The sequence below is a fragment of the Brienomyrus brachyistius genome, chromosome 15 (assembly GCF_023856365.1).
Source record: "Brienomyrus brachyistius isolate T26 chromosome 15, BBRACH_0.4, whole genome shotgun sequence".
NCBI classification, from domain to species: Eukaryota; Metazoa; Chordata; class Actinopteri; order Osteoglossiformes; family Mormyridae; genus Brienomyrus; species Brienomyrus brachyistius.
The window spans coordinates 4,932,877-4,959,149 of record NC_064547.1 but is presented as its reverse complement, the minus strand read 5'-3'; the positions used below and the strand labels follow the sequence as shown (position 1 = coordinate 4,959,149).

Genomic DNA, 26,273 nt, shown 5'->3' with positions numbered 1-26,273 from the left:
TTTTTTCCCAGCGCTGTTCCTAGGCCGCTATAAACAGGGTTCCCACAGCTCGGTGAGTCACTGCAGGCCCTGCTCTCTCGCCAACACACCCGAGGGACTGAATAAGACACAGCAGTGTGCTGGACTGGTAGCCTGACCTGCCTCACCGGGAACCAAAACCACCAAGCATTAAGGAGTGTTACCGTTAGCAGGTATCAGATCATCTAATAAACACACAGGCATAAAAGTAAAAGATTTACAAAGTTACCTATATTTTATTTATCTATTAATGAAAACGGCAGCTTATTAGCAGTTAGTGAAGCAGGATGGCACATGGTGGTGAAGGGGAAAGGTCAAAGGTCACCAGTCACGGTTAATGGCCTTGTGCTGTTGGTCTCTTCAGCAAGAGGCTGAATCTCAATGTGATTGAATCATAGAAGCAGAAGTGGGTAGTTCAGGTCCAGAGAGTAAAAGTCCAGACTGAGTACTTTGTGACTGTGGCTCTATATGGTTGCTTGAAACAAAATGTCGGTGTGGACTTTTATTCTCTGAACCTAACTGACCCAGCTCTGGATAAAAGCAAGAGCAGCGGGCAAACCTCTCATGTGCTCCAGGTCCAGCAGGTTTCGCTCCTCCTTGCTGGCCAGGTGCGCCGGCAGGGACAGGGCCCCGGTGAGGGCCAGCAGCCCGGAGCCGCCCCCCAGGGAGAGTCCCGACGGGTGGGGGATGAGCGGAATGCCAGGGGAGTGGTGTGAGAGGTGCTGGAGCTGCTGCTGCTGTACCCCCGTGAGACAGAGAGTGGGGGGGGGGGGGCAGGGGGTGGGTGAGAGGGTTCAGGCAGGTTAACGGGGGCTGTTTTGGTCCTTTCCTGTGACATCAGGTCATGGCTCTGTGGGTGCTGGTTACAGCCGAGATGCTCAGAGACTGGTGAGGAGGTGTGCTTGGTGAGGGGGGGGGGGGCAGTGCGGCAGGGTCCCAAAGTCGACTCACCCCGATGATGGCGTTGAGCTCTGCCATAGTGACCTGCTTGGCCCTCTCCACCGCCTGTACCACCTGCTGCTGGTGCTGGGAGAGCAGGAGGGGCAAGGGGCCGACCTCAGGGTTAGGGGGAGGAGTGCAGCCCCGTGATGGGGTCCCCATCCCACACCAGCATGCCCGTGCTCAAAAGAACCCTTTTTTTCCATCCCTGAGGCGTTTAAACAGCCCTGCGGCATCGTTTATTAGCCTTAATTAGTCCGCTGAGCACGCCAGTGAGCCGCGCTTCACAGACTCCCCGTCAGAACGTGCATAATCGCCGAGGAACACTGGCAAGCAGAGCCTTTGCTGTCAGAACTTTTAATGAGGGACTCGGAGGGCCGAGCCGACATCCAGTTTAAAGCTTAAGACACCGACAAATCCAGGCGGGTCCCTTCCCGACAGAAACCTTTGAGCGGCAGAGGAGCCCCACTCCTCTCTCCTGAGCAGGAGATACATTAGGGGTGTATCTGCTACAACCCGGCGGGAGGCGGAGCCCGTAACCCCCGGCGATGACAAGTACCCACCTCCTGAGACAGGAAGGGGATGATCTGGGCACAGATGGCGCTGAGGCGCTTCACGATCTCGGCCTGTAAGACAGGACACAGCATACTGGTGAGGGACCGTCTCGCTGACCCGCGTGACACCCTCTGCCCCCCCCGAAACCAGCACAGGGGCAGTGCTGGGAATAAACAGGCTGGTACTGGAGGAGGCTTTATGCACCATCTGCACTATTAGGCATCTGAGTTTCACACTGTGAGACGGTACAAACTACTGTATTAGAGAATGAATGAGCCTTTCTTCCACTGGCTGCCTGCGTACACAGAACGCTCTCTGTTGACGCCTGAACACATCGCATCCTCTCTCTCCCTCTCTGCTGTCCATTCTCTCACGTGAAAGTCTGTCTTTCCCTCCTTCCTCTATGTCCCTCCCTTCTTCTCGCAGCTGTGCCTCACCTCGATCCACCCCTCTCTCGCGAAAAGGGTGTGTGTTTATAGAGGCGGGGCCATCTCCAGCTCTGGCTCCAGCTGATTGGCCCTCAGAACACCCCTTCTCCTGTCGCTCACTATTTCAACACATATCATTGGTTAATGATAAGATTGCCCTTTCTGTATGAATCACGGCTCCTCTCATGTTCCTCTCCATCTTTAAAAAATCCTAGAATCGTCCCCCTGCTCTCAGGCACCCTGGGTGAGGGGTATGGACAACAGGGTCAAACCTGAGTGTCGCCCCCCAGTGCTGCCCTGAGCAGATTCCTCTCATTATGTGGCTCTGCATCCCAGCTGCTGTGGATCTGGTGTTGGCACATTAGCATATAAGACGCCGGGCTGTAGATGGCGTGTTTTAGTGCTCGTCACCTTCGGAATGGCAAAACAGCACAGACACAGACCAAAAAATACCGTCAGTCCTCCCTCCGGTGCCCATGAAGCCTCTTCCAAGAACAAACTAAAAATATGCAGGACACAGTTTGCCTGGGTAAGCGTCCATTAAATCAATTACTCTCAAACCGGACAAAATACCGCTAAGACAAGAAGACATTTTCAGGTAACCTTGAGAGCGGCAATAGGTCTGGAAAATCACCGGTATAATGACATGGAAGACATGCTTAAGGGGTCATCCAAGGAATGGAGCTCGACACTACAGCCCAAACCGGCACGCACAGGAATCCCACCTTCCTGCCTGGCTATTCTACAATTTAACAACGATATTATAAATAAAATTAATACAAGTGCATAAGTAATAGTCCCATATCTGGCAACAACACATTAAATGTGGGCTGATTAAATGTCTGCAGGAATATTTCATTAAAATTTTTTAAATTAAACTCTATTTAGGGACACTTTCTATTTGCAATGAATTGAAACTTAACTGTAACATGAATGTTTCGGCCACTGGGATGATAGCTAATGATAACATTAGCATTCACTAACGATAAGAGTAGTTAGTGGCTCATTTATTTCTGGATAACCCTCGCCGATCAGCCGCGGGAGCAGGCGATGCCGTGGACCAGGCGGAGGTTCGGGGGGCTGCTGTGGGGTGGTGAGGTGCAGATACCTGCCCGCGGCCTCGGGGGCCAGCTGTGTGCAGAGCCACTGCGCTCTTCCCATCCTGGTGCTGGCAGCAGAGCACGCGGGCTCTGCACTAATGCTTATCGCTTTTCCACCGACAGGCTAATGGAGCAGCCTCCCTCTCTCCACAAACATTTAAAGGCAAATATTTGCAACGAGTGATGGCCTAATCACTCAGCGATTGTGGTCACAGGCCCAGGGGTATTCAGTAACAGCCCAGAAATCTATTGCTCTCCTTTCATCCTCCCACATTCTCCCTTTCTCGATTGCCCCCCACCCCCAACCCACCCCCCGGCCTCTCTAGGCTGTGCGCCAGCCTCTTCTCCCTGGCACCCGACCAGTCACCCACCCTTCCTCATCTGATTGATGGCCTCACGGTTCGGGAGACGAGGATGAAAAGGAGAGGAGACAAAATACACGAAAGCACCAGCAGACGAATGCAGAAACACACGCTCCATCTCTCTCATGTACACACACACACACACACACACACACAGAAACACACAAAGCCATTAGACACGCAGGGTGCAGGATGCAGAGAGAGACAAAGCCGCATGCGGGCGCGTCCCCCACACAAACGAAGCCTCTCTCTGCAAACACGTGTGCAGACAAATCCCACATTCAATACCCAAAACGCGGACAGAGAAAGCTAGCAGGAGCTAAATGCTACAGCACACAGAGAGAAGCCACACGCATCGATTTATAACAGCCTTCACAGAAATGAGGAGCGGGAGCCTTCACAGAGACAAAAAGGGGCTCCTTTACAGAGCGTCTCCGAAAACGGAGCCTCGCATCTGAAATTCAGCTCTAATCCCCCCGTCAGGGTTATTTTTAACAAAGTCCCTTATTGCCTCTAAAGTAGGGGCTCTCAACCTTTTGATTTTCACAGACCGGTTTACATTGCACAGAAAATTCATGGACTGGTACTGGGTCCACGCACCGGGGTGTGGGGACCCCAACTCTAAATCAATAAGGTTTTATCTCCTCACTCTAAAATGGATGTTCCGCAAATCCAATCATGCAGACAGACTGGGCACCATCATGAGAGCTAAATGGCACCGCAACAGTATTTTCCAGCAGGACGTACAGAACAGAAACTGAAAAAAAACTGTGAAAGTTCACAGATCTTTTATGCACTTAGCTATTTAACAGTGGAAACGTGCACAGTCGCATGTCTCCATGCAGGTGGCAAACGGATAACAAGCTCATTATGCTTAAAGACAAGCTACACAGGATTTAATCGCTTTCAGCCAAGGTGATGTCACCACCGCCGGCGAAGAGGGACAGCAAGGCACCGTAACGCATGTTCACAAACGCAGGCACAAACGCAGGCACAAACGCGGGCACAAACGCAGGCACAAACGCAGGCACAGACGCGGGCACAAACACAGGCACAAACGCGGGCACAAACGCAGGCACAAACGCAGGCACAAACACAGGCACAAACACGGGCACAAACGCGGGCACAAACGCGGGCACAAACGCAGGCACAACCGCGGGCACAAACGCAGGCACAAACGCGGGCACAAACGCAGGCACAACCGCGGGCACAAACGCAGGCACAAACGCGGGCACAAACGCAGGCACAAACGCGGGCACAAACACAGGCGCACTTGCCCCAGTCTACCATTCCTGCTGCCTCCACATAAACACCCACATCCTAATCTGGCTCCTTAAATAAATGGCAGGAAATATAGCTAAAGTCACCGAGATAAGGCTGGGAATACAAAAATGGGAGGAGGTGGGGGGGGGAAGAGACTGAATCCTATTAAGAAGCAAATGGGTTTGCTGAGAGGGAAGGCGTGGGGGCACAGTCCCAGGATGGCCCACAACCACAGACGATCTTTGGGATTCAGGTCACAACACACTGCTGAAACTGAGCCAGGATAGTAAATACTACATTATAGATATTCATCCCAAATAAACAGGAATTTACATATATCTGGGCAGCCGAAATACCACTGCTGACCATCTGAATGAGGACGGGGGGGGCAGGATTAAGCACGTGTGTTGGATGGTCATGTGACCCAGGGTGGAACCAGTGTGGCGGAAAGACACAGTGCCTCCTTATGGATGGAAAAAAAATCACTGCGCATCTCCACCCTTGTTCTGAGTAGGATCTGTCCCTGGATCCCATTTGTACCACAAAAAAAAAAACTTTATAGTGAGAATCAGGTCAATGTGTGGAAGTCGCTTCAAGAAGAGTCAAATTAGGGCAAAAGCTAAATCAATAATAAAGAGCAGGATTCCTCCAAACATTATAAAGCAAGTAAACACAAAGATAACATGCAGCTGACGATCACAGGACAGATGTTGCCATAACCACTAGTGGCTATTTGACGAGGCAGCCACCAGTCTACTATGTTCCCCTTCAATCTCAGCCCCAAGGGGAGGGACAGCACCCCCCCCCCCCCCCCCCAGAGCCAGTCTGCTGCTCACCTCCGTGCCGTGCAGGTTGCTGCCATGCCAACGGCGGCATGCGTCACCATCTCAGGGGCCCGCAAGTCACCTTGGATGACGGCCCTGCTCAAGTGGAGACCGAGCGGCGCGGAAGCTGGCTGGAACGGGTCAGCCGCGGCTAACGGACAGGGCAGCGGTGCCAGTGGCACTCCCCGAAAGCGCGTGCGAGAAGCTTCCATCTGGGGCAGGTCCGAGCCGAAACACACCGGCCGGCACTACAGTGGCAATCGGGCTCCGTTACAGAGCAGAGGCTGCCGGATAGCTGAGGAAGAAGCACATCTTACCTGCTTGTGCATTTCGATATTCAGGCCGTAGGACATCTCGTAGTACTGAGGGGAAAAAATATGAAAAAAGCCATTAAAGCAACTGAGGCACAGTGCACATTTCAACATTCACGCGCTGTGTCAGTTGTATGAATCTACAGAACGCCTTTGTGTAGCACATATTAACATCGTAAGCAGCCCTCGCGTGTCTCTGTTTGCAGAGAGGCAGGGGTAGGGCTGGCCGTAGTTGTTTTTAGGAGCTGACTAGTCCAGCTGTCCTCCTGAATCCCCTGTGCTGACCTGTGGACGATACCTGCATCAGTTACCATCCTACGTCATATAAGATTACAGCACCGTGGCAACATATTGTTATATTGTAGCGCAGTCGTGATACACATGGCCACACAGAGACTGCAGGTGCACAACACATAATTCATAATTCATGGCAGTAATTTTCAAATGACCAGCCCCATACTGAGGATAAAATAAAAAAGTGATGAGTATTAAGTGATGAGAAATGAGGACACGGACCATACCCCCCCCCCCACCCCCCCCCGCAAACCCACCTCCCAGTCCTGACCTCCTCCCCTCTGCTTCTGTCTGCCCTCCCCCCTTTCTTTTTATCAATCCAAATCATTAGTTTCTCTCTGTGAGCCTCAACACTACCTCACCACCACCCCCCCCCCCACCCCACCATTATGCCCCCACCCAAGCTCAAGATTTTTCAATAACATCCTCCCCTTTACCTCTTTAATCTGGGTATAAAACCGCAGGGATACGATCCTACATAAAACATCTTTTGTGAGATGGGCCTTTTTCAGCCAGGCGATCTCAAACAAACGCGCGATTAAAGGGAACAGCCCATTCAGCCCGCTCAGAAAAAGTAAAAACGGAGAAGAAGAGACACGTATAGACAGAGAGAAGGAGAAGGGCCCCCTCAGCTCTGCCGTGGCAGGTTACACAGCGCTCTGTCGACAAGAAGGCGCGCGCTTGAACGAGAAAAGGCTGTTTATCCAAGCAGGAATCTATATATACAGAGCAGCCTTTGAAAAGTTGGTATCTGGCTGCCCGATGTATTAGGGTCGGCCGTCAGGAAGCTGTGGGCATTGTCACAGATCAGGGTCGAAGGGGTTTCCCAACCTCCGCTGACGTAAATGACAGCATGGTGTGAGGGTCAAAGGACGATTTATATCTCAAACCCAACTTAAAGACACCTGATTTTAGGGTCTTTTTAGACCGATGTTAGTCATAATCAAGCACAGATTTGGGTTTGGACAGCATTGACGTGTCCTGACCAATGCTGCGGGAGTCCTGTGTTTGTTTAGAGGGGCGAGGGGGTTGGCGTCCCTTCCAGTGTTGAAATCAAACCTGCATAATATGACAATGCGTAAGTTGCATGCACTCTAAAACAGGGTCGTCATCTCTCACACATCTGGCGTGTCACTCATGCTTCCCGACTCTCAAACTCACGCAAGAAATCTTACGGCGGATTTATATTATTCCACTACAAACTTAAAATTAGCTACACCAAAAGCGAGCTACACCAAAAGCGTTGGGGTAGTTTGCAAACCCTACAAGGAAATCAAACTGCATGTATATGCGTGTGCGTGTTCGTCCGCGGACCCGTCTCGAATTGAAAATCTCACGCCGGCCAGCTGACCAAAATTGGCAACCCTGCTAAAAGGTGAAGCCGAACGTCAGTGAGAGCACTACACCTTCTCTATCTGGCTAAACAGCGAACGCAGACATTCTGTAGCGGTCCTGCTCAGCCAGTGGGACGTGCTGTTACCAAGTCCGTCAACTTCGTACGATCTCGGCATTGCATGCTTTCAGCTGTCACTCAGCACAGCACATAAACTCCCCTTTTGTGTTTCGTGTGTTTCGCCCTGTCAATCTCAGTGCTCAGTGTGAGGGAAATGTTTCTTGGCCCTCCTCCATGACAGCGGGGGGCGCTGTCCCACTGACACGCCAGCACTATGTCTCCGGAGCTCTGCTTTTTCCACGGGACTCTAAGTGTGTGTGTGTCGTCTGTCAAGGTGTTTCAAAGCTGGTGAAGCAGGTTCTTAAGCTCTACCACTGAACCAGTGCAATATGCTGCCTTTAGTCCATGTCTCTATGCAGACTGTCCCCAAATCATCCATTCATAAATGTGCAAAATCTTCTATACAACAAAATCTATAAGGACGGGAGATGCTCAGTGTGCTGTAAAGGTTCAATGGAAACATGAACTGTTCTTTCTAGTCCAGAACTCTGACTGCATTTTCACCCACTGAGCGTTTTTGTGTACGTGTCCCTCGTGAGTCACACTCCACCTGGAGAGGCTATTGCCGTCATCGTTTATCTAACGGGGGGGGGGGGGGACAGCCGGCTGGCTGGGGTCAGAGGTCAGGGAAGCTGTAAACAGCAGCTGGTCTGTTTGTCCAGGCACCATGGTGACGTCTATGAAAGAGAACGCCCGTATTTATTTAATGTTATTACATATACAGTTATTGATGTATTTAAAAATTACATTCTGAAACACTGACATTATTCCATGGTTACATGTGTATATCTACCATGTGGTCCAATGTACTGCCAGGCTTTACAGGTGAAGAATATCAAGTTTGCTAAGGGTAAAACATACTTTGGGCACCTTCTTTTAAATTATGGGTTGTCCTACAGACAGGCTACATTCACAGAAGAGAAACCAACTAAATTCTGCAGTTGGGGGTCCGTCAGCATACCCATGGTGTGTTAGTGCTTATTTTTCCAGAATGCCTCCAGTCATGGACCTTAGAAATCACATATTGTAAACTTACAGTCACTAAAGCAGGCTGTTTTCGAATAATCTTTAAAATACCAAGAATTAGAATTTAACAGCATGCTTTTCAGTAATGAGTAAATGGCCCAGGCAATATTTCTGAATATATCTGAGAAGCGCTCACATGTCAACAGACAGCCCGGACTTATCCGTGACGGGTTTAAGTCTCTGAAAACAGATGCGATCCTTTGGTGCATCTGACTCATGTTTTCATAATCCCCTAAATCACACTGTTGTATGTCATGGGAACTTAACGCTTACTGGGGGAAAGGGGGGCACGGGGCAATTATTATCATAACTGCTCTCCTTCCCTTCCCTCTATGCTCAGGACAAGGTTGCTGGAGCAAGGGGGGAAAGTGGGGGGGCATCAAAACACATCCGACAAACGAGAGTCCTGAACTAACCTTCGCTGGTCCTCTCCCTGTCTACAGATTCCCATCAGAACCGCAGGCTGTCATGGGCGAGCGACCAAGCGGGGCTGGTCATCGTGCCCCCCCCCCCCACCCATCTTTAGCGCTACATCCTTTCAAACACCAATATAGTCACACCTATGCATCAAACAACCTGTGTCTGTCAAACGCGGCATAAGCCCAGTGTATCAGCTGTACCCGGCTGGTAGCAGCCAGCTCATGCATCGTTTCGCCGGAATCTAAAGCATCTCCTCACTGGCACCCGGCTCCCAGCTCACACACCAAATGTGCAACATGCTCAAAATGGCTTCCCCACCCCCACGCCACCCTCAAGTCGGGCGTTCCTACAGACCCAACAGCCTGCCCGATTAATCCCACGCGTGTTTACAAATCCACCGCGGTCCCACGGTAAGTTATCCGCACAAACGTGAAAAGGATGTCCTGTAGCGTGTGTTTTTAACGCAAAAAGGAAAAATTATTAAAAATCTTTTGATAAATAATCAGAATGCCTGTTGAAAGAAGTCTTAGAGCAGATGACAGCTCTACGTGCCTAAATATATTCTTCTGAGTTATCGTCACTCTGGGAAGCAGTGACTCACCCTTACACATTATTCACGTGTCTGTGTCTGCACTACCCCCCTTTCGTCACACATACACACATCTTCATACACGGACAGACTCCCACCCGCCACGCACATGCAGTCAGCACTGCATCTCGTCCGAGCTGCAGGGAGCATGCTGTGCACAAGGGAATACAGAAACAAATCCAGTGAACTAATCCATTGAAAAGCCAAATTCTGCACTGAACTTTGGTCCAAATCACTGGGTTATAAAAGTTTTAGTGCTGTTCTCTCATAACAGCAGCCTTTCCTTTCCTTGCAAAGTCTTTTTTTAAACAGCAGTTATCATGTGTGACGTAGGTTTAACTGTCCATCAAATGCCACAAATTGCACCTCTCTGTTTATCGGGGGACAGGGGACCCCGCTCAGGGTACTATTAAGGATGACCAAGAAAGCTGTTTTTACTAGGTAGACAAGACAGTGCAAAATTAAGGATTTATAAAAACACAAAATAAATCTACATCTGGCTGGCTTCTGTATTTTGATCTAGCCAGCTAATATTAAACTTTGCGGTATTAAGCTGGATAATTGCGTTTTATTCAGGGCTGATCTGTCTGTTTGTAAACTACAGTTGACTCATAATACATAAACTATCCCATCGCCTGAGAAACACAAATCGGCCAAGGCTGCACAGATAGAAATGCATCTGTTATTTTCATGCTCACTCTGTCTCTTACAACACTCACTCTGGTGTAACGCAATTCCAGTTTCTTCTCCCCCCGTATTTAATAGCAGTTAATTTGTAAAGACAGCCCTGATCAGAGGCCAAACCACAGCTCTATTAAGACCCGTCTGGGACAGTTGCCCTGAAGATGGCCTGTCCCTGCGAAGGGCTGGATTACGCACGCCGAGCGCGGCACTTACCATGATGTAGTGCCGCTGCATTTCTGTCTTCTCGCTCGCCAGCTTCTCGCACTCCAGCTTCAGGCTGAGGGACACGCAGCAGAGACGGCCTGCTTCATTATGACATGACCCACACGCTATCCCACCTGCATCTGCTCTCTCTCTGGGCTCAGACCACCAGGACCTCCAGGTATTTAACACAAACATTACTACTTATTTCCCAAAGGATTTATCCATCCCATGTTAAAAGGTTTTTTCCTTATTACAAATAAGGATTTTCTCCCTGTACTTCTAGAAGGGTCTGGACTTTGTTGCTGTAGTGGATTACTGCCAGGGGGTAAGAATGCAGAATGGATGTGTCCTCTAATGAACTCCACAGCCAAGCGTGTGACGCTGTGTCTGTAATGCACACAAAGGTCTCAGAATGCATACAGCGATGACGACAGGGTGCGGCATTGTGGGGAAAATGCTGATTTAATACCATCGACTGCCTGTGGTCATGCAAGTGTTAATATTTAATATTACTTAATTTGTACTTTAAGGCTCCAGGCCCACTGCAACCCTGACCAGGATAAGCGTGTGGAAGATGGATAAATGGATGGATAATATGTATTATAAAAAGATATATATTAACTGGGGTCTCCATGGTGGCTCAGTGTGGCCTCATGCCCCCTGGGGCTGTGTGTGTGTGTGTGTGTGTTTCCTGTAAGTACACCAGTTTCTTCCAAAGAAACATGTGGTTAGGTGTCTCTAATTGGCCACAGTTTATGTATGCCTGTGTGTGTGTGTGTGTGTGTGTGGGGGGGGGGGGGGGGTATGATGGACTGACATCCCATCCAGGGTGTTTTCGTGCCTTAAACTTGCTGGGAAAGACTCCAAGTTTGGCATGACACTGCACTGGATAAGCAGTTATAGATAGATTGACCACTAATATGCATTAGACTATATTAACATTCAATATACTTGATATATACTTGATATACTTGATATATTTGATAACATTTTATTAATAGACTTTAAGTCTTTAGTGTCCTCCATTAATTACCCTTCTTAAAGAGTAATTCCCTAACACACAGTCACTATATCCCATACAATAGGGGCAGTAAAAAGGAGCCAGATAGACCAATAACCTGCCAATGAAGCTGAAGGGACCCTGTGATCCAAGAGCGAGTGGACATACCTGTGGTACTGCGCCTGCAGAAACTGGAACTCCTCCTTGATGCGGTCCAGAGTCTCCAAGATAGTAAACTTGAAGGACTGGCCAGGCTGCAGAGGGACCTTAGGAGATAAAAGTGGCGGGGGGGGGGGGGGGGGGGGGGATAGTTACCAGACATTCTCTGTCTGCATTTCTGTTTGTTAAGCTTGAAAAGTTAAGCCACAGCTACAGACCCCACATACTAATGCAACGGTAGCCCCGGTCATCGGACAGAAATCGATTCGAGGCTGTAATTAAGTGATTATGCAATTATGAACTTGCACAGGCTAAGAGAATGAGAAGTGGCACTAAAGAAAGAAATGGTACTCAAGCACTCAGACACAAGTATCCTACAGGCATTACGAGTCAGGCCTACCAGGCACTCTTCGGAGGAAGAGAATAACTCACTCGTATTACTTTAAATTATTTTCCCCCAATGTCATCATGCACTGAGGCATATAGACAATGACAACAAAGGGAGGGGTGTTAATTCTTTCCATGCTGAGGAATGTTTGGATGAAATTCGAATCATCGGAAGTCCCAGCTCCAAGGATCAGACACAAGGACGCCTTCCGACTTCACGGTTAATTGTAGTGACTCGGAGCCCCACACTTATTGTGGGTTAGTCTGATATTCGTCCGCCAGCATCAATGCCCTTAATCTAAGATTTGAAATGTGTGGGGCATCAATGGTTTGCTCAGAAATGTTTTTTGCAGCAATACTTATTGAGACCAACCTGAATTAAACACATTCCGGCTGGTAATTATTAATCTCGGGGTGATTCTTCGAGAGCCAAGGCCCAGGTCAATGAATAGATTCAATTTTGAAATGAACTGAATTTTGAACTTGTTCTGCAAATGTGGTGTCCAGTTCATGGCACACAGGTGACCGTCTCTGGTCTTTTAGCTCAGTGTTTCCCAATCCGGTCCTCAGGGACCCACAGGCCAGGAGCTGGGAGGGAGCAAAAACGTGCACTGTCTGGGGGTCCCCACAGGCCAGGAGCTGGGAGGGAGCAAAAACGTGCACTGTCTGGGGGTCCCCACAGACCTGGTGGGGAAACACTATTTTATTCCACTACCTCCTTACCCTTGACTCATCCTCTCTTTGTCACTGCCTGCCAATCCATCACTCTTCCCCCTGACCTGTATTTTTCATGTCTGCATGATCCAGCAGCCCTCTTAGCGCCCAGTGGCCTTTGACACATACAGCAGCTCTGCTCTGCATCATCCCCCTCTCCCTACTGGCTGAGGGCTCCCTGGCTCAGCACTGTGCAGTTAAAGGACTGGTGGTTTCAGTAGGAGACTAATTAGTCTAGACAAGCAAAATTCAATTAAATTCCAATTAGGCTAACGGTGGAGGTCAGACACTCCACGGGCTTTCGAGTAATTAAGCTGCAGGCTCAGTGCTGCCTGGACTGGCTCCGAGTACTAGGGTGACGGGGGGGGGAAGCGCAGGGGCCTTTGCCACCTTATCCCCACTGACCTTTATTCATGCTACATTGAATCCCCCCCCCCCCTCGCTTCATTTGAGAATAGTGGTAAAATCGACCGGTTGCCTGCATTTTGATCTCAGAGCTAGATTTGATTTGCTTGTGTATTTTTTTCACACTGCATACTGCCTAGGGTGTGAGTATTGGCCTGATTCATTTCACTCTCCTTGGAGTTGGACATTTTGGCATTAGGAATACACATTTCATAAATGCGGCAGCATCAAGCTTGTACTTTAACTACTAATAAAGCTGCTGCATCAAATATATTTCATTCGTGTCTTATACAATGCATTCATATTGAAAGCTACATGCTAAATCATTTTATACCCTGGTGGAGCAAACCCACCAGCAACACAAAGGTGCCAGCGAACGCAAAGGACGCATCTCTAGGCTTGTATTTAGGGTTAGACAGCACAGGGTGTCCTGAAACTCAAACTGATCCAGTTAATCTACGAGGGAGGAAAATAATACAAAGCCATGTGGGAATGACGGTTTTTGGCGAGCCGGACCTGGCCACGGGATGTTTGTAAGGGATTATCTGTGGGGAGGACGACCGAAAAGAATGTTTGGGGATAGAAAAAAACGAACACTGTAAGCACCAATCATGTCGTCAATCACCAGTGAGGGCCAACTTTCAGAAGGAATAGTGACAGACAGAGATACAGGGGACGAGGATGGGTTTCCCGTTACATCACCTAAGCTGGGCAGAGAGACGCCAGGGTGCCGTGAAATTATCATCCGGCAGAGGAATTTTTTAAAAGGGGCATAACAAGATGAGGATTATAGGAATATGGTAGAGAGAAGTGGTCACGCTGGTTCCCATCCCACCCGTCAACACCCCCCATTATGACGCCAAATCCCACACCGCAATCCGCGTGCGGTCAGAGCCCAGCTCCCTACAGACATGGGATACGGAGCCCCACCTTCTCTGGGCCTCAGCTCTCATTCCGCAGACCGCCAGGCAAAAGTGTAACCACACGAGCAGCCACCAATAAGAGGCCAGTTTGTGATGGCGATGAGAAACCTCTCGTAGGAAAGAAACTGCCGGAAAATACAGCAGGGGAAAGCGGGGGACGCAAACCATATATTTTATAAAAGTTCTGAAAAGTGACACAGAACAGTTCAGTTTGGGGAGTGCAGCAGCTTTATGGAATTCCACGTCTAAACTACATGATCAGGTAAACGTGGAATTACAGAGAGAGAGAGTTGTGTTGTACAGGAACTAGACGTGAATGCAGAGGCGTGTACACACAGAAACACATAATCACGTAAACAACACCCCCCCACCCCCCTTTGTTAATGGGAAATTTGTGAACTCCAAAGATGGAAAGTTCTCTGTCTCTGTATATGTCAGTCGTGACAGACACTTTTCTGATATAAATCTTGGGATTTAGAGTAGAATAAGATTTTTTTAAAAAAGAGCCAAGTTACAAAAAAGCTGCTGTTTTCACCTGATGTGTGACATGGAGATGAGAAGAGGAAGGACATCCACACAGGCCCAGCAGGCCTGACGCTCACGTAAGGCACTCAGTGACACCTGGGGGATTGGCGGCCGCTCAAGCAGCACACACAAACAGTAGACACACATACGCAAAGTGACGGAGAGTCAGCCGCCTTTCTCTACATGCTTTTCTTAGTTGTTGATAGCCATAGGTAGCAGATAGCCATAGGTAGCAGATAGTCATAGGTAACAGATAGCCATAGGTAGCAGATAGTCGTAGGTAACAGATAGTCATAGGTAGCAGATAGCCATAGGTATCAGATAGTCATAGGTAGCAGATAGCCATAAGTAGCAGATAGTCATAGGTAGCAGATAGTCATAGGTAGCAGATAGCCATAGGTATCAGATAGTCATAGGTAGAAGATAGCCATAGGTAGCAGATAGCCATAGGTAACAGATAGTCATAGGTAGCAGATAGCCATAGGTATCAGATAGTCATAGGCAGCAGATAGTTATAGGTAACAGATAGTCATAGGTAGCAGATAGTCATAGGTAGCAGATAGCCACGGGTAGCAGATAGTTATAGGTAAATGATAGTCATAGGTAGCAGATAGTCATAGGTAGCAGATAGCCATAGGCAGCAGATAGTTATAGGTAACAGATAGCCATAGGTAACAGATAGCTATCACAGCGCTAATTATTTTTATTATTTATTTTTGGTGGTTCTCAGGCTTAAAGTGATATGGGAGAGCAGGGGAGAGAGACGAATTGCATCAGAAGTCTTTTTGGAGATCAAACGCTCTCTGACAGGCAGAACCTAAGCCAGTCCGTCCCAGAGCCCCTCTCCCAATGCACACCTAGCAGATCAGGGCTCCTTCCTGCTCAGATAAACACTCTCCAGACACATTCTATCACCAGGCATGACAAGGACTACTCTGCGGAAACACGCCCTCCTTCCCCAGCTTGGTTTGCCTCCAAGTATAACCCCTTCCGAAGCTTTTACGTTGCCCTCCTTTCTACCTAATTTAGTACTCTCCCACCCCCAGACAGCGCTCCCTTCCTGCTTCCCGATCTTCCCAATCTCCCCTCATCTCCTGCCGCTCTCCCGCTTCCTCTCGCACTCTCTTGGTGCCGACGTGGAAGAAGGCCAGCGGGCAGCGGGGGGATCCATGATCCTCCCGAGGATTTCCCGACAGCTTCGTGTTCGCAGAGCCCTAACAGATTCTCAGAGGAACCCGCCGGTCCCGTTTAACATGCGGCAACGTCGCAGTGTGCAGATCCGCGTGGACTTCAGCTGGAAGTTCCTCTGACCGCGCCGTCATTTTAACAAAGCCGTTGTCTGGTGGTAATTTTCCATGAAGTCAGATGGCCTCTGACAAGTCATCTGGTCATGTAAAACAGCAGAGATTAAATAAACACTGAGTGTTTTCCAAACCTCTACTGCAACATCTAGTGTAGGGCCAGTGTCTGGGGATGCTTAGCGGCCGTTGTAAGTTTGCATTTCGCAACTGTTTAAACTATAGGCGTGGCACTTAATGCATTCACAACCAACCTCCCCCCCACGCCCCTCCTTATTGTTATTGTTTTTGGCAAAGCGTTGCAGTGCGCAGGCCCTGTTTTAGATAACGCTAACCACAAAAATCCAGTGGAACTAATTACTGGTCCTGCAGCTGTTTGCCATGCAATCAAGTCTTAACCCTTTCCTGAAGGCACCACAGAGAAACGAGGACATCCAGGCAGCTTCATACATCTACTGACTTATTTCCAACAATGTATTTTCGTCCAATCAAGTCACATGGACCCCGAGTTAAAAGTCCGCTGCCGTTTGTACCTTTATGCAAAATATCTTACATTTCCAGACTTTACCATTAATAAGAGATGCAGGATATACGTTTAACTTGAGCCATTGTCTGAGCTGACATAGCTTGACAAAAGTTAAGTTTAATATACGAAGAACAGGATAATGACAGACACAAGCAAAAAACAGACTCAATGCCAGGTCCTGAATTTATCACCTCAAGGAGTTAAAGGAGAAGAAACCGCACACACACACACACACACACACACACACACACACACACTGCATCAAACACGGTGTTTTCAAGAAGGTTTTTCCAGGTCTTCCAAACACTCCCTCTTTTCAGAAAATTACACATTACATTTACTCTCTACCTGGTCGTCCTTAATATCTATCTGAAGCGAGACTAGCACATGCTACTAACAAATGCCAGCTGAATTAGACTTGTATGTTGCATAAAGAAAGATATGTTCTGCATGCTTCTCAGTTATACTGTTCTACTGTCCAATGTGAGTTTTTTGCACTGCTTAGAAACTGCCTAATTTCTATGGTTTTCAAGACTGGTTTAGTGCACTACAAAATTCAAGAATTTATAATTCAATCTCATCTAAAACACGGAGCAGTAAAACACTTCACATTTCTCACTGATCTATTTCAACCAGATAAACAAGCTAATTACGTACAGGCCATTAACTCTCGTCTACAACATTACCGGCTAACTATTTCCCCGTCACTCCTCTGGATTACACGCCCCCGAGATCAGAGACTCTGGAGGCTCCAGAGAAGGTGAGAACCTGCCCTTTGCTGCACTCACACAAGCTACAAGCGCTGTGCAAAGCCACCTACATAACTCGAAACCGGCTTTCAAGAACAGCTGGTCAAAGCGACACTGGAGCCCGAGCTGATCGGTTATGCTGGGTAAGATAAAGAGGGTTGACAAACAGGTGTAATCACACCCAGAGCCGAGCCGTTCGCCACTAACACTCCGTCACCCTCAGAGTGATCCCTCGTTACTCTTTGTGCAGATCTCACTCCTTGGTAGCTGACTGTACGGAGGGTGTGCTTACCGGGTGTCGTCCCTGTGGGTACATGGTCCAAGGAGAAGAGATGCCAGGGTCCACTGAAGGACCAGTTCCAGCCCGCCCAGCAAACCCCTTACTTCCACCCTCGGGGAAATCCTCTGCTGCGGACCTGGAGCTCCGATTCTTCTGGGTCACTCCAGAACAGAAGTGTAACGAGGGTATCGTAAATCAGATCCTCTTCAATACACTTTTTTTTCTCTCTCTCCCTCTCTGTCTCTCTCTCTCTCTCTTCCCTTCTGTCTTCGGAAAACCGAAGTCACACTCTTGTTCCCGGTCTTCCGCCTGTCAGTCCGGGTTCCCATACATTTCCATGGCAGCAAAGTACACTTGAGAATTAGTAGTAAGTGCCCCCTCCCGTCTCGCCTAGCCTTTCACCACCCCCACCAAGAGGACACAAACATAAACACGTCCCTCCATCCAAAATTTACCAACAGTCCCACTCCTCTCTGTTTCTACCGCTCCTCCTCATTAAGGGAGGGGGGGGGGACGTGAAGCCTGGGGGGGGAGGTGGTGGTTTCGGGGTTTGCTGGAGAAAAAATAAAATAAAAAAGCAAAGAGAGGCCAAGAACTGTTTTTAATTTGAATCCAAACGGAAAAAAATGCAGGAAAGCAGGAAAGAACAGCAGGTCACTAGAAGATCCAGCAAGCTTTTCAGCAGCAAGCCCTAGACTGTAATATATTGTGCCTGTTGGCTTCAACACAAACACTGCTACGGCTGCAGTTAAGGTGGAGCCGTGGAGACAGAGACAGCCATGGGGCTGCCTGTCTGTCAGCTCCCATCAGGTCCGGGGGGTGCTGAGAACAAGCACATGGCATGCACACGAACATTAAGACACAGAAAATCCATGACTGAAATTAAACTCTTTATCAGACACCTGTAGATGTTTTCAACCACAAGTTGAAAACCACGGGTCTGTGTAAAAGGAAGAAAAAAACGCACATCTGAAGTAGCAGAGCGTCTTCTGAAGGTTCATCCTAGGTATCTGCAAAATACCTCGGAAATAGGATGAATGGAATCTTTGCACTTAAGCGCTTTGTCCCATTTCCTCTCCGGAGGCCGCCTGACCAGCCGGCTCTCGCTGTTTGCTCGTCCCTAATAGCTGTTTATTTAGGACTGCAGCTCTGCTGAACTTGATACGCCAGGCGTGATTCCCGCCAGACCCAGCGGCCTCAGCCCCACCCCGCAGTGACAGTGTCCGCTGTCAGGCGTTGATCGCCACGACATCCAGGCATTTTGCCGGACCCTTTGTTCTGGAGAAAAACCCAAGTCACTCAACTTTCTGTTTGACATTTTCCACAAAAGCCTTGGGAGGTCATTTCCTTTAACCGTTATGGGGATGGTTCTCTCACTAATGTTACATTTCCTCCACACCCAGATCAGATTTAAGCAACACACTGAAGTTACAAATCAATATGCTTCTCCAAAATTCTAGAAACAAACAACACCCCAAGATCCTGGAACCTATTTTCCAAATGGCTTTGAAACAATGGTAAGAACACTCTTCATCACTTTTGACCCTTATGTTACAGTGCAGTTCTGTACATTTCTATCCCATACAAGATATGAAAGACCAAGTACTCCCCCCCCCCACTCCAAACCCACCCATGGTTCTCTCCCATCCCAGATCACACTTGCCGTTCCTCTACCTCGTACCTTTCCTTCCCACCCCAATAATTTCAAGTCAGGAGTAGCACTAATTGATGACATCTAATTGCAAGCATTAGACAGGTAATTATTCGCACAACTCCTTCTCAGCATCTCAGTATGATAACGAGTGCAGTGCTGTGAGACAGGCTTCAGGACCGCAGTGGGACTTCCTCTGTTCGCTCGCTCTGACTGTCCGCTCTCAGTGCATTGTGGATGCTGACACCATCTGAGGAGACAGAAGAAAGCGAGTGAGCGAGACACCCACTACGAAGTTTGCTTTGTTCATTCCGGCTCTACTGAAATTTACTCTAAATATGCACGGCCCCAAAATACAGCCGAGAAAAGGACACAAAAAAAGCATAATCTTATTTAGCAACTCCCCACACCCAGAGTGTCCCAAGATTTCCAAATTTTAACCTGTAATTAAAATTGGAAAAAACCCACAACTGCAACCCACTGAATCGCCGCGTAAGGATTCAATCCATCAGAAATATTACTGCTATAGCTACTAAATAAATCCAACATTTCCAATGATTTCTATAATTAAAGCTCCGCGTTTTTCATCATGAATTAAGCTTTTATGATCATTATCTGATAAACATAAAACATGTAGGTTTAAATATACATCAGTATATTTTCTGTTACGCGTATACAGTTGATGGGCATGGTCAGATTTTAATACGAGTATATTTGTCTTTCTTCTGGACATCTGGTGGCATAAACAAGATGGACAGTGTGGGAGCAGGTCCAAAGAGAATGCAAAATGAAGACATCTGATTCCATTTGTATAGAGCATGTTCCAGAACAATATATTCGTTTGGGTCTAGCCACAATAGCTGTGTTATTGGCTGATCCAAATTCTAATGATGACTGTTCCAGTCCTTTGGTTCCGCCAGGACAATGGCGCATGGTAACCTCTTAATTACACCCTCAGCCGTAACGGTGGGGTCTTTGTCACTATTATTCCTGTTTCTCTCCATTGTTGTTCATTCACCCAATTAAAATGTCTGCCATGTCCACAACTTGATGCCCTGTTAAGAAAATCAAGAGGCAAAACGTGGGCAGGCTAAAAAAAAAATCAGCCCTGTATAAAGGGAAAGAGCATTTCAAATGAACAGTGAACGCTTCTCAACTTCCACTGACCTTCTGTTAACAGGACTCTTACAGTAATTCTAATGGTATTTTTAGAACTACACAACAATCTCTTGTTTTGCTATAAACTGCGCCAGCCAACATCAGCCAGCCATGTAAAAAAAATGTCTCCATAATGTTTGTGCACTGCAGGGCAAAGTCCTACATCTATTCTGTTAATTGGCATCTCTTGCACGCCATTCATCTTCAGGTCATTCTTGCGTCCTCAGGCCACATAATCCAGCAGAGCTTCAATCCTCACGTGCGATGGCGGAAATTTACCTATTATGGGGACCGTATTGTCACAGTGTTATTTGCTGTGACATTCAAGTATTACAAATATCATTTAAGTGAATTATTATATGCCTTATATTAGAAGAAATACAACTAGCGGGTAATCCACAATACATTTAAGATTAATCACGGGACTGAATGCCTCACTATATGGGGACCATTAATAATGTCTACAGTGTGTTCAGTGTGCGGGCGAAGATACCTAAATGAACAGAAACCTGCTAATTCTGGGAGAGACTCCGCTCACCGTCCAGAACACACCTATTTGTGCGGTACTCTGTAGAACAATAAACATAGTTTACTTGTATGAAGAAACAGGCGCAACATTTTTAGTAAAAAATAGAAACACGACCTTCATCAGAAGAGAAATCAATATGGAAGAACACAATATTTCGTATATTGAACAACATACTGAACATTAATAGTATTATTAAAAATCGGTAAACTATAAATGTTATAAATCCACAAAGTCAATTACGACTACTGCTTCGGCTGTGTATAGTACTAGAGAAATTACGTCGTTTAATTGAGAACTCTGCCTACGACGTGAAAAACTCTTCGTATTATCTTGTTACCCCGCTTTATCTCAATCAAACTTTACATTTTTAACTTTGCCAACATGTTAACAAAGTAGAGAGCCACAAATCGCCACCCTGTAAGGAAATAGCAGGTCTTATACGACTAAAACAGGCACAAAGCGCGTAACTATCCGCGCCACCTTAAACGCCCACCGTCGCCTCAACGTATCAACTGCCATCCTATTGGTCAGAAAACACAGATGTTACAGCCAATAGAAGTCGGAGAAACCCACGTTGGGTCTTGACATCAGAAGAGGAAGTTGACCAATCGCGGCTATAGTGGCCAATAAGTAACTGCAGGCGGTGGAGAGGCAGTTGTGATATCGGGGGGGATTGTGGGCAGTGAAGTTCAAATTGTTTTAAAGCCCCCGCCCCCCCTCACACACACACACATACACACACACACACTCAAGCTCTCGGCTTTCCTTGTCACTCAGTCACCATCAACGCTTGGTAAACCCTGCCGTGATATTTGTTTTGCAACCGCTCAAGCCTCGCAAGCTAATAGGTTTCCCACTGCGTTCATTTAAATTAAAAACTAAATTTCTCCTGTTTAAACATATCGGCAATATTTATATGTGTGTTATCGCAGTTAAATATGAAACTTATTTCAGGCAAATTTCAGACTTTCATGTCCATTGCGGTGAGACAGGGCACACGAATAATTCCCCAGTGCATTAGATTATGATGTCCATTTTATGTCCCCAGTCACTGTAAATTAGAAGTGCGGCGACCCCCCGTTTCCCCGCAGAGACCGAGTTTCTCTCCCCCGTGACAGCGCTGTCAGCGCAGCGCTGCTCTTTGAACGCGTTGCCGTCGGCACGCACACAAAGTCCCGCCGTCAGCGTGTATCGATCGCCCTGATAGATGGGCCGATCACCTGACACGAGTGGCTCGCCCACCTCCGCCACCGTACCTCATTACCTTCAGCCTCACTCCACAGTACATATTTGTCTCTTATATAATTTAACACACTTGTTGCAGTCAGAAGCATTCTAGGGACTCTGCGGGCCCAAGGCAAAAAACTCCAGGGGGCCCTTGAAACTCCCTCTCCCCCAGCATGGTAAAATTTATTACCTATATTAAATTAATAATATAAAGAACGATAATATAATAAACACAAGACATTTATTTTCACTTTTGTGAAAAACAGAATGTACAAATAAAGCAGATTTGTCGTTGCAATGTACTATGTAATTAGCCGCCCTCGGGGTGCCCCCTCCCAGCACGGGGCCCCAGGTCATTGCCTGCCCTACCTGTCCCCCCCCCCAGTGACTCTGTGTATAGTTTGATTGTCTTATAATATTAATTAATATTATTTATAATAATAATATTTGACAGTACTAGTTTTGGGGAGAGAAATGCCCGCTAACCATTAAGAGAAAGTTAGTACGTAGACGTTGATTGCAGAAAATGGTAGCATCTATTAAAAACTACTGCTTAATTTCAACTAAAAAACAGCAAATGCAAGCATTAGCTTGTTTGTTTCATGCCAGTTTCCACTGCTTGTCTTTATTCTGTTTCATTGCCTTTTATAACTCTTAATTAGATGTGCCCCGCTGACAGGATGTTGGGTTGCGAGGTTTGGGGTAGGTCTCCGTGTTTCAGCGTGATGCTGTGCTGTATAATGACAGGGAGGTGAAAGATGCCACAGGAAATGAGTCCAAAATAAAACTGGACAAAGAGCTCCGGGGCTTTGCTCTGTCTTTAGCAGCTGACGTGCTGTCTTGCTCACATCCTCATATGTAATGTGTCGCGGTACAGATCAGGAAGGCAGCTCAGTCGGGCTGTTCTGCCGTTTCCCTATGTGCTATAGTAAGTGGAAAAAAATATACATTCTAACAGCTTATTCATGGGCATAAATTGCGGGGGGGTTGTAACCAGCCAATGCAACCTCCTGGACCCCCTTAAAAGGGTAGAGACCTCAACCTCACCTAATGCTCAAGCCAAAGTTATGCCCTTCCACATATCCAATATAGGGTCACTGTCAATCCCATGAAGTATTGAGCACAAGGCAGCAATGCACCCTAGATGGAATGCCAGTCCCTCACACACTATGGGGTCTTTAGAGACCCCAATTACCCTAACTGCATGTATCGGGGTTCCACACCACCCAGGTAGAACATGCACACTCCACAGACAGGGGTGGGATTCACAACCCTGATCCTGTAGACATGAGGCAGCAGCAAACTGCTACACAGCCTGCTGCCTGGTGTAAGCTGTAATGCAGACAGCAATATAGTTAGCTTTGCTTCATTATGGTATAGATAATCAAATAGATGTCAACAGTATCAACACCATTACAGAGCCTCAAGCCTATATGCAGAGACGATACTTTATTCATACCTGCGGGGAAATGATCTTTTCACCCCTCCCGTCTTGCTCTAAACATACATACAGGTGATAGTAAGTCCATAGTATAGGGTCAGTCAGCATGACGCACCCCTGGACAAAATTGGGGTTTAGTGCCTTGCACATCAATGTGCCAGGCATGGGATTTGAAGCGGCAATCTTTTGCTCACAGGCAGGGTCCTAACCTACTGAGCCACACAAAAATCTGAAGACGTGTTCTACCGTTAAAATAATGTTGGGATTTGAACTCAAATCCTATAGATATAAGGCCACGTGCTACTCACTGAGCTGACTTTATAATACTAATGGTACAACATGCGAACCCCAAAAATAGTGAGTTTGCAAAAGTCTGAGGGGTACCAGCTACATGGGTTCAAAGAAAAGTCTTTTTGGAAAACAATGAACCTGGAGAACTTATGCGCTGATTACCTGGAGTAATGTCAAAGGGAAAATGAACAGACGTGTAATCGCAGCAAGTTGAAGAGGCACCAGGCATCAGCACTTTGTTTGGGAGATGCGAGTAGGTTTTTCACGTTTACTACATGTTCTGGAATATCAAGGAACTCAGATGGAAAAAAACAATCTGATAGGTCACCTAGAATGAGTTATTACAGCAGATATGAAAGTGTTAAGCCAGTGGACCTTTACATAGCAGGAGGCGAATTAAACTACAGGTTTTGTCGCCTTATAACGATAAAATCTAACAGCACATAATGAGGGCTCTGAGTAAATGGTGGTATTGCAGATAAAACAATGAGGCCAAGGATGGGCCCACCAAAGAGATTGGGAAGATAATAAAACAGGACTAAAAATATATCAGGATGATCTGGTGGAAGAAAGACCATCTTGTGCCTTAAATGTCTAGTATGCATGGACATAAATTACAAGGGGGTGGGGGTTGTACCACCCTCAATAATCACAAAATGGGTGGAGACTTGAACTCCCCAATGTTCAGCCCAAAGTTACATCCTTGACAGTGCGCATAGATCATACTTCCCAGAGAAGGCATCAGTTATTACTTCTCAGTCACCAGATGTCAGTCACATGTCACAAAGTATCAGTCACGGAGGCCTGTCTCCTTGAAACAGTCAGTGTGAGTGTTGGACTCATATATTCCATAGAGGAAAAGTAAATTACTCTTGATTAGAAACAGTCCATCTAAAAATCGCCAGACTCACATCCAAATGTTCCTGTTGCACACGACTGCCGATAATTGATTACGCTGAGTTTCCGAAATAAGATATATCGTCGATAAATTATTCACGATTAAGAATCTTTTACAAAACCTGGCCTTGGTGTTTCAGTTGGAGGGGCGGGTAGGTGGGGGCTCAGACGGTAAACATGGGTGGGGTAGCTTTCTGCGTCTGTCTCTCCTTCTCCGCCTTCCTTTCTCTCTGCCCCTTTACAGCTGTGGAATGACTGGTCTGGCGCACCGCCTGGGCTCTGTCATGCCAATTAAGTTCAGCAGCTAAAAAACCTCCATCTGGGACTCTAGCCTATTACTGACAACATTAACCTCCCTGACCCGCCAGTCACATACACCCACACACCACACAACAAGAATTTTCAGAATATAAAGTCACTTTTTGTCAGGCGATCTATGGCAAAATAATATCCATATGTTACCTTCCAGTAATAGCATATAATCCGAGTCGCTTACTTAACATATTGCATGCTGCCTAAGACAAAGCACGGGAAATAACATGTGGTGGAGAAAAAGCAGGGTAGCACACAAACAAAGTGGAGGAGGGGTGAGATTGAAAGGGAACCGCTGGGAAATGTTGTTAACTGGCCAAATGACACCATCTGGTGGATAGTTGGAACAACCTGGCAATGTTTACAGCATGGAGCCTAAGCGGTAATGTTATCAATCTATATTTCTCTGTATTTCCCTTCTGTCTTAGCCTAGCGTCTTAACACCTTAGTTCTCCAGTAATTCAGACACACCTGCAGCAGCATTTGGTTTGTTTAAGTCGAGCTTTTTATGCACCAAGCAAGGCTGGGATTGAAGAGGGTTGAAGGCAACCAGATTTATTAGCTTTTTCCATTAAAATCAGGTGCATAGACTGGGGAGGAAACCAGTCCTTCGCCCTCCATTGTACTTCTACCAATCCTGTGGCCAATCACAGCCAACAGCACTCTCTTGCTCTTTTGCGAGATGCCAGTATTGCCTCGGCCGTAGTCTGCGGCGGTCTAGAGCCCATTACACGATGCACTGGAGGCCGCGGCGGTCGCCGCACTCTGTGCACTGCGCTCGCTGCCAGAACCACAGTGTTGTCACCAGAGCGAGTCGAGATGCCAGCCAGCACACCATCCCACGGCCTGGCCACAGAGGGCGCGGGAATTGGAGAGCAGCGACCGCAGCGGTGGGGCTCAGCTACCGTCGGTCAACCACATGTCACTCCCGAAGCAGTCGCGGTCTTGTGGCGGAGACAGCTTGTCCGGGATGGAGGAACAGCCATCAGGATCGTGTCACTAGAATAATGCACCACGTGGCCCCGATATCATCCTCAACTCTGCCATCACTTGCGCTACTTGGCTTTCTTTTTATTGTGAATTGTGACCATTAACAGAACCCCTTACATTGTACCATTATTGTACTAATCTGAGTTAGTAGAAATATGAAGCCTTATAGCCCTGCGATGTTGTGCTAGCAGGACAGAGATGTTTTCATACTTCAAAGGCTTGGCTAGATGGCGGTAGCAGCCGGATGAGTAAATGATAACGATCTGGATGGAACATGCTTTTCGTAAACACACCCCCATTAGGGAGATCTCCGCCCACTCCGATCTCTCCTGCCCTGCCCA

General features: G+C 47.4%; 1 protein-coding gene across 2 annotated transcripts in view; it reads right to left on the bottom strand.

Moving 5' to 3' along the window:
* LOC125709172 (transducin-like enhancer protein 4) overlaps nucleotides 1-21,249 on the bottom strand; it is a 33,621-nt gene extending 12,372 nt beyond the window's left edge. Inside the window, exons 1-10 of one of the 2 annotated variants that reach the window (XM_048977351.1) lie at nucleotides 21,054-21,249; nucleotides 20,739-20,813; nucleotides 20,409-20,524; nucleotides 17,449-19,337; nucleotides 11,639-11,736; nucleotides 10,480-10,543; nucleotides 5,807-5,851; nucleotides 1,521-1,583; nucleotides 970-1,044; nucleotides 578-755 (exon numbers count right to left, since the gene is read on the bottom strand). In XM_048977351.1, coding sequence (XP_048833308.1) covers nucleotides 578-755; nucleotides 970-1,044; nucleotides 1,521-1,583; nucleotides 5,807-5,851; nucleotides 10,480-10,543; nucleotides 11,639-11,736; nucleotides 17,449-17,472 — 547 coding nt within the window. In that variant the 5' untranslated portion in view covers nucleotides 17,473-19,337; nucleotides 20,409-20,524; nucleotides 20,739-20,813; nucleotides 21,054-21,249. Of the gene's footprint in view, nucleotides 1-577; nucleotides 756-969; nucleotides 1,045-1,520; nucleotides 1,584-5,806; nucleotides 5,852-10,479; nucleotides 10,544-11,638; nucleotides 11,737-17,448; nucleotides 19,338-20,408; nucleotides 20,525-20,738; nucleotides 20,830-21,053 lie in introns of those variants that run through there. The other variant, XM_048977352.1, reaches the window with a different exon arrangement.
* Between the last annotated feature and the right edge of the window lie 5,024 nt (nucleotides 21,250-26,273).